This window comes from Gorilla gorilla, chromosome X (genome assembly GCF_029281585.2).
Source record: "Gorilla gorilla gorilla isolate KB3781 chromosome X, NHGRI_mGorGor1-v2.1_pri, whole genome shotgun sequence".
NCBI lineage: Eukaryota > Metazoa > Chordata > Mammalia > Primates > Hominidae > Gorilla > Gorilla gorilla.
The window spans coordinates 62,663,016-62,670,035 of NC_073247.2; the positions used below are offsets into that span (position 1 = coordinate 62,663,016).

Genomic DNA, 7,020 nt, shown 5'->3' on the forward strand with positions numbered 1-7,020 from the left:
ACATCCTCCAGTAAGGGACTGTCTGTTCCCAACGTTTCTGAATGCATGAGACTGGACAAAGGGAGACGAAAGCTCTCAAGTCCCCTTTTCTACTACAAACGCCCTGGGGATGCGGGTCTGGGAACAGCGGAAAACCTTACCCTGCCCTGCAAAGTCCCTGGCTCAATGTGCATGTCCCTTTCTATGAAAGTTCCTTGCTGCCTATGCGCCTTGCTCTCTAACTTCTGTCCCTCCACAACTGTGAAAGGAGACGTCGTGACTTCCTTCTTTCGTGCTGACTACGACTTAGCCAGTAGGTCTGCAGATCAGTCCTCCCAGAAAGTGAAGTGTGAGTGATTGTGAGGGGGAGCGTGGGGGGCTTCCTGTGGGTTGTGCCACTTGGTCCATGGCCTCTGAGGTCGTCATCTTTCTACTAAAACTCAGCGATACTGCCATGGCCTTGCTGTTGTGGGGTCCCGGGCATGGGACGAAGGAGGGCCATAGAGGGGAGGAGGGTCAGGTGAACATGGAGTGAGTTTTTTTTTTTTTTTTTTTCACGGAGTCTTGCTCTGTCACCAGGCTGGAGTGCAGTGGTGCAGTCTCGGCTCACTGCAACCTCCGCCTCCCGGGTTCAAGCGATTCTCCTGCCTCAGCCTCCCGAGTAGCTGGGAGTACAGGCACGCACAACCACACCCAGCTAATTTTTGTATTTTTCAGTAGAGACGGGTTTTAACCATGTTGGCGAGGATGGTCTCGATCTCTTGGCCACATGATCCACCCGCCTCGGCCCCCCAAAGTGCAGGGATTACAGGCGTGAGCCACCGCGCCCGGTCATGGAGTGAGTTTTGAAGGCTGACATTATTTGAGGTATTTGAGTCCTGGTGGGGGGGAACCCACACACAGAGAGGAGGGATTCCAAAGTCGTTAATGGGGACCTGGGAAGGAGCATAGGACAGGGCAAGGCGGGATAAGGAGGGGCACCACAGCCCTTAAGGCACGAGGGAACCTCACTGCGCATGCTCCTTTGGTGCCCACCTCAGTGCGCATGTTCACTGGGCGTCTTCCCATCGGCCCCTTCGCCAGTGTGGGGAACGCGGCGGAGCTGTGAGCCAGCGACTCGGGTCCCTGAGGTCTGGATTCTTTCTCCGCTACTGAGACACGGCGGGTAGGTCCACAGGCAGATCCAGCTGGGAGTTGAAGTGTGAGTGAGAGTGAAGAGGAACCAGCAGGCTTCCGGAGGGTTGCGTGGTCAGTGACTCAGAGTGAGAAGGCCCTCGAAGTCGTCGTCCCTCTCATGCGGTGCCACGCCCATGGACCTTCTTGTCTCGTCACGGCCATAACTAGGGAGGAAGGAGGGCCGAGGAGTGGAGGGGCTCAGGCGAAGCTGGGGTGCTGTTGGGGGTATCCGAGTCCCAGAAGCACCTGGAACCCCGACAGAAGATTCTGGACTCCCCAGACGGGACCAGGAGAGGGACGGCATGAGCGGTATGGAAGGGTCCTGGAGACGGGGCATGCTGCCGGCTAGTGACCGCAGCCCCGAGGTCTGTAGAGTGCCTGGCATAGGGGTCCTGTGAGGAGTGCCCACTGCTGTGTAGCAAATTCTCAACTCCACTGTGGAGATTCCAATGGGCGGGGCCCTGAGTTCCTAAAAATGTGACTTTGGGGTGGGGGGGAAGTGGGCCTAGCAAATCATTATGTGACAAAATTGGTGGTCACTGCAGTTTCAGTTCTGTAGCTGTAATTTCCTACTTGTCTCCCTGATGGAGTGTCCAGTTGTGAAACCAACCTCATGGGAAATGCCCTGTGTTTTTTGCCGGGAGCCTTAAGACATCGCTCAGCTAGCTAGACCTACTTAAGTGGCTTTGCAAGCATTCGATTCAAAAGGTGCATACACTTATACTTGCCCGGGGACTTTCAGAGTATTTCTAAATTAAAAAAAAAAAAATGTCCAAGTTAACATTTGACCATGAAAGCGGTCAAATCTAGTTGTCCTGTCAAGTGCATTTTCCCAATCACAGTATTCTGCTTGCAGAGTGAAGTATGTGTTGATGAGGACGATCAACATGTAGGCCTATGCCAAGAAGTTCACAACCTCCTGAGCTCATTGTGCCTCTGCTTGTGAATGTCTTAACATTCGATGTTTTCTCTTAGCAGAAAGTTATTTTTCTGATAGTGTTGATGGACTAGTATAGATACACTGATAATGGTCCCCATGCTGATAAAAAATGATCATGGCATCCCATGAAGGAAAGATTAGTCCAGAGGATTATATTTGGGTTTTGTGTGGGTGGATGATCGTGTGTGCCCAGATTTTGTCCATAACTTCCTCCTCATGCTTATTCAGAACAGATTACACACGTTCATCCCAACATTGATTAAAACGGCTTCCAAGGTCCCTGAGGATATCTGTCTTTGAGTAACCTCTCTGAGGGAAGAATAGTGTTATGAAGATTAGGTATACGGGGTAGTGTTGGAGAAATGTCTCTAGACATACTTATAATAAGACATATCTGTGTATTCTGTATATTTATATTATTGACATGTATTAATAACAAAACTTTTTATCTACACACACACACAGACACACACAAACACAGAACCACACAGCCAGTCCCAGGAGCCCAGTAATGGAGAGCCCCAAAAAGAAGAACCAGCAGCTGAAAGTCGGGATCCTACACCTGTGCAGCAGACAGAAGAAGATCAGGATACAGCTGAGATCCCAGGTGCTGGGAAGGGAAAGTATGTCTATGGGGCGGGAGAAGGTCTATGTGTGCATTGTGGCCTATGCCATGAGCAGTAACAGGAGCAAAGAGAACATTAGGAAAAGATACCAAACATTTGCTCAAAGTTGGCTGGAAAGGGGAGAGTATAGTTTGCAGCTTCATGCTGTCCCTGGGTATAATGAATCTTCTCTTGTTCTTCGAGATGGATTCTGTATGCTTGAAAATACAGTCCTTACTAAATCACTTGAAACCATTTAATTTGGTGTATAAAAATGTACATTTTTTTATTATGTGGCAGAGGCTCATCTGTCACGCAGTGTGGATTGTTGTGGCATGATCTTGGCTCACTGCCACCTCCAGCTCTTGGGTTCAAGCGACCTCGGCCTCCCAAAGTGCTGAGATTACAGGCATGAACCACTACGCCTGGCTCAGGCTTTATTTCGTAATGCGAAGGAAAAGAATATTATCATTTCCTTATTTATATTTCATGTTGGAATGCTTAACTCGATAACCTTTGTATTTTGAAGTGCGTGACATGGAAGGTGATCTGCAAGAGCTGCATCAGTCAAACACCGGGGATAAATCTGGATTTGGGTTCCGGCGTCAAGGTGAAGATAATACCTAAAGAGGAACACTGTAAAATGCCAGAAGCAGGTATGTTATCCAGCAAGATGCAAAGTTATGTGCTTTCTCATTTACACAATATTATACTTTTGATAATAGAGGGATAACATTAGTGCTACTTTAAAAACACAGTGCAAATGCAAATGTTCTTTGAAACGTCGTTCAGACCCAAATGCCAGATTGCAAGACTTAAACACTATCAGATACAGAAACAAATTGGGTCAAAGCCATATTGAATCATCAAACATGACAGCATTTTCTTAGTTTGGTGTGTAACCAACAGCTAACAATTTTCAGATTCTTTTCTAATTTCTGCTTTTAACAAATACATAATGCATTTGTAATACCAGTTTGTGTGAAGTATGCTGAGCCCTGAAGCAGATTCTAGTACCAGCTCTACCATAATTTGTGAGAGTCTGGATGAATCGTGTAAATTCCACAGGCATCCTTGCTCTTAGTGAAAAGAGTGGATGCACATCAGATAGATTAAAATCCATTTCGTTGCTAATTTCCGCATGCTCTGGTTCTGTTGGATAGAAGACCAAGATGTTCTGATCTTCATGATTTGTTTATCATAACAATCAGCTTCAGTCCAATTATAGTGTCTGAGTTGAGATTTCATGGTTCCTAGGAAAATGAGTGGGCACTCTGCTTGATGTTTGTTTTCCTGTGTGGAGCCCTGTATGAGTGTTCTTGTATTTTGCCAAATTCTGAGTTCTCTGTCTCTTAAAGAATAATTGCATTTTAAAGCCTTCCCGCAGTGAAGCCTTGAATGACTGAATGATGAAATGGCAGGAGATCATCAGGTTTCTGTGGCCAGTGAAGTAGAGAGAATGCATGTAGGTCAGTGATGCTCAAGGTGGGTGTAAGATGCTTCTGCTAAGCATGCTCCCCGCCCTCCCGTCAGTCTTCATGAACTACTTCGTGTAATTAGATTGAAGACTCATATAGTAGAGTCACCTCTAACCATACCATAGGTTACATATTACAGGTTTCTGCCTTGAGGCATTAGATGATAGGGTTTGAAGTTCAGCAACAGCACTGTGCTAATTCCTGAGTAGTTGACACAAGTATGTTTTATACATATTTTCCAAATTGGTGACTGTTAATTACAATACCTCTTGAAGTTAAAGGAAGCACCCCATGTTTAAGGGAGAAATTACCTAAGTGTTTTTACTGTACCCTGCTGAACCATTCCATTACACTATTTACATTAAAAGATAGTTCTCAGACGATTTCCAGGAGCCCACTGAACAAGCCTCAGTTGTATTCTTAGGGAGATCATAGCTTTAAATGCACGTCTTATTAAAATAAATAGCACATTACATGATAAAGGAAAAGAATACTATGAAATAACAATAAAAGAGCCAGAGAATAAACTTAAAGGAAAAAGAAAGTGGTAGTGAATAAAAGACAGGTACGAATCATTAGTATAAGGAAAAGTAGTTCAAATGTCATAAATTGAAAAGATTGGTGTTTTGAAAATTAGCTACGAATATTCAGTAATTTACACAATCTTGAAGAAACGGAAAAAGCACAACATGGAATATGAACAAGACAGAGTGATTTAATACAGGGCTTTATTGAAAGACTGTATTCACAGTCTTGAACGCTAAGATTTTCAGAGCATGGATGAAATGGTTGGTAAGCTAGGAAGGCATGCATTATTTATTTCTGTAATACCTGATTAAGCATCACAAAGCCTGTGGAAGAAACTGTGAAATTTTCCAGTTGTCCCTCAAAAACATTTACTTTCAGAAGCAAATTTTGGCTTTTTCAGCTGTCCTACTCTTGTTTTCCATTCCCGTATCCCTCCGTGTGTTCATGTGTGACGCAGTTCATAATGCTATCACATATTGATGACAAAACTGATAGTGATAGCTTAAGAGTAATGCGACCATATACTTAATTATACAAATGGGAATACTTTCAAGTGTAAAAAGAGGCATGATTCGTGTTGACATCACGGTAGGAGAAAACTGGGTACAAACGGTTGCTGTACCTTAAAAACCACAGAAGGGTAAACGAGCCCAAATAAATATTTTTGCCCTTCTGCACAATAGAGTAAAAACAAATGCAATGCTGGCCTTTCTATTCACTTTACTTATTCAGTTCCTAAGGTGACATTAACCGTTTTCTTCCAAGATAGTATTCAGACCATTTCCAGGAGCCCGTTTGGCATGCAGACCACAGATTCAAGCCAGAATATTAAAAGAGTGTTTGCCAAAAATTATACATTTTTCGTAAATTCCTTTTTTGTTTCTTAGGATTTTTGTGTGGTGCTGGTATTTTGAGTAAAACTATGCACAATGTTTGCTTTCTACTTTAAACCCCTTTTTAGTAGGTTCACTTCATTTAATGTGTTCGGACCTTGGACTGTCTTGCTTTCCTTGTAGCACTAGAAAGCAGGGTGTGTTTGAAAAACATCTTTAATGCATACACTTGGACGACTGTTGTCAAAGTCTCTTCAGAGGTCTACCTGAATGTAAGCAAAAGGGTGACTCTTAGGCTTCTGGTTTTGTCCATTGTAGAAAACTAAAACTTTGGTGTCTTTTCCATATCCTTAATGTCATTTAAACACAGTTCTGCTAGTAATGTTCCCACCTGTTATGCTTCTGTTATAGGTGAAGAGCAACCACAAGTTTAAATGAAGACAAGCTGAAACAACGCAAGCTGGTTTTATATTAGATATTTGACTTAAACTATCTCAATAAAGTTTTGCAGCTTTCACCAAAGAAGTCTTGCTCATCTTTGGTTCACTTCCTTCCCAGGTATTTGATAATATTGGAAATCGTTTCTGGCTGTGGTTGTCCACGCCTGTAATCCCAGCACTTTGGGATGCTGAGGCAGGAGGATTGCTTGAGCTCAGTAGTTTGAGACCAGATGGGGCAACAAAGCAAGACTCTCTCTCTACAAAAATAAAAGAGTGAATGCATGAATGTATGCAAGTTTGTATGTAGCTAGAGCCCCAGCTACTCTAGAGCCGAAGGGTGGAGGATGCCTCCAGCCCAGGAGGTCCAGGATGAGGTTAATTTTTTTTCGAGATAGAGACTCTATTTTTTTTTTAAATTAAGTATCATTTTTGAAATTTTGTGTTCTGATTGAGCTGGTATGCACAGGTGTGATATTGTGTAATACATATTTGGTCCTAGACCCTGCTTCCTGGCATACAACTCCTACAATTTTTAAAATCTCCACAAAGTGGTGTCTTTTTATATGCTAGTGAGTTGACTCATGGCTGGCAGCACCTAGGTAGCTCTAGTTTGGGGAATAGGAGGGTTGGGGCTTTCAGCTGCCCCCCCACCCCCAGCATTCGGGAAGAGGCAGAAGGTTAATTTGATCCCCAGTGGCAGGACAACAGTTTGCTCAGTCACGCCTACAGAATGAAAACCTCCATCAAAACCGAAAGGACAGGATTCAGACAGCTTCTGGCTAGCTGAACATATGGAGGGCAGCATGCCCCTAGTGGGCACAGAAGCTCCCTACCCCTTTCCCCATACCTTGCGCTATGTCTCTCCTCATCTGCTTCCTTTCTTAGGGTATCCCATTTGCCACAAAACATGTGAGAAGTCCCTAGGCTATAGAGCTGGATGAAAGAATTAGGGCCTAGGTAGGAGTAAGCGGCAAGGAACCAGGGCAACTTGCTGAAGCGAGATGACTTGGGTCCTACCTACACCGTCTCTTTAGAGGCTAT

General features: G+C 44.2%; 1 protein-coding gene across 4 annotated transcripts; it reads left to right on the forward strand.

The window, feature by feature from the left end:
- The first annotated feature begins 995 nt into the window (after positions 1 to 995).
- On the forward strand, positions 996 to 6,064 carry XAGE1A (X antigen family member 1A). 4 transcript variants are annotated; one of them, XM_055375976.2, is made up of 4 exons: positions 996 to 1,144; positions 2,561 to 2,702; positions 3,230 to 3,356; positions 5,951 to 6,064. In XM_055375976.2, exons 1-4 carry the CDS (start codon positions 996 to 998, stop codon positions 5,971 to 5,973), a joined length of 441 nt encoding a protein of 146 aa, XP_055231951.1. In that variant the 3' UTR covers positions 5,974 to 6,064. The 4 variants fall into 4 exon arrangements, with proteins under 4 accessions (XP_055231951.1, XP_055231949.1, XP_055231950.1 ...); XM_055375974.2 differs by having other exon boundaries at positions 1,018 to 1,464; XM_055375975.2 differs by lacking the exons at positions 996 to 1,144; positions 5,951 to 6,064 and adding exons at positions 1,159 to 1,464; positions 4,077 to 4,105.
- The last annotated feature ends 956 nt before the right edge of the window (positions 6,065 to 7,020 follow it).

Coding starts and splice junctions, on each gene's coding strand:
- XAGE1A (XM_055375974.2), top strand. CDS start 1,274: ATGCGGTGCCACGCCCATGGACCTTCTTGTCTCGTCACGGCCATAACT. Junction 2,703..3,229: donor GGATACAGCTGAGATCCCAG/GTGCTGGGAAGG, acceptor TGTATTTTGAAG/TGCGTGACATGGAAGGTGAT. Junction 3,357..5,950: donor CTGTAAAATGCCAGAAGCAG/GTATGTTATCCA, acceptor CTTCTGTTATAG/GTGAAGAGCAACCACAAGTT.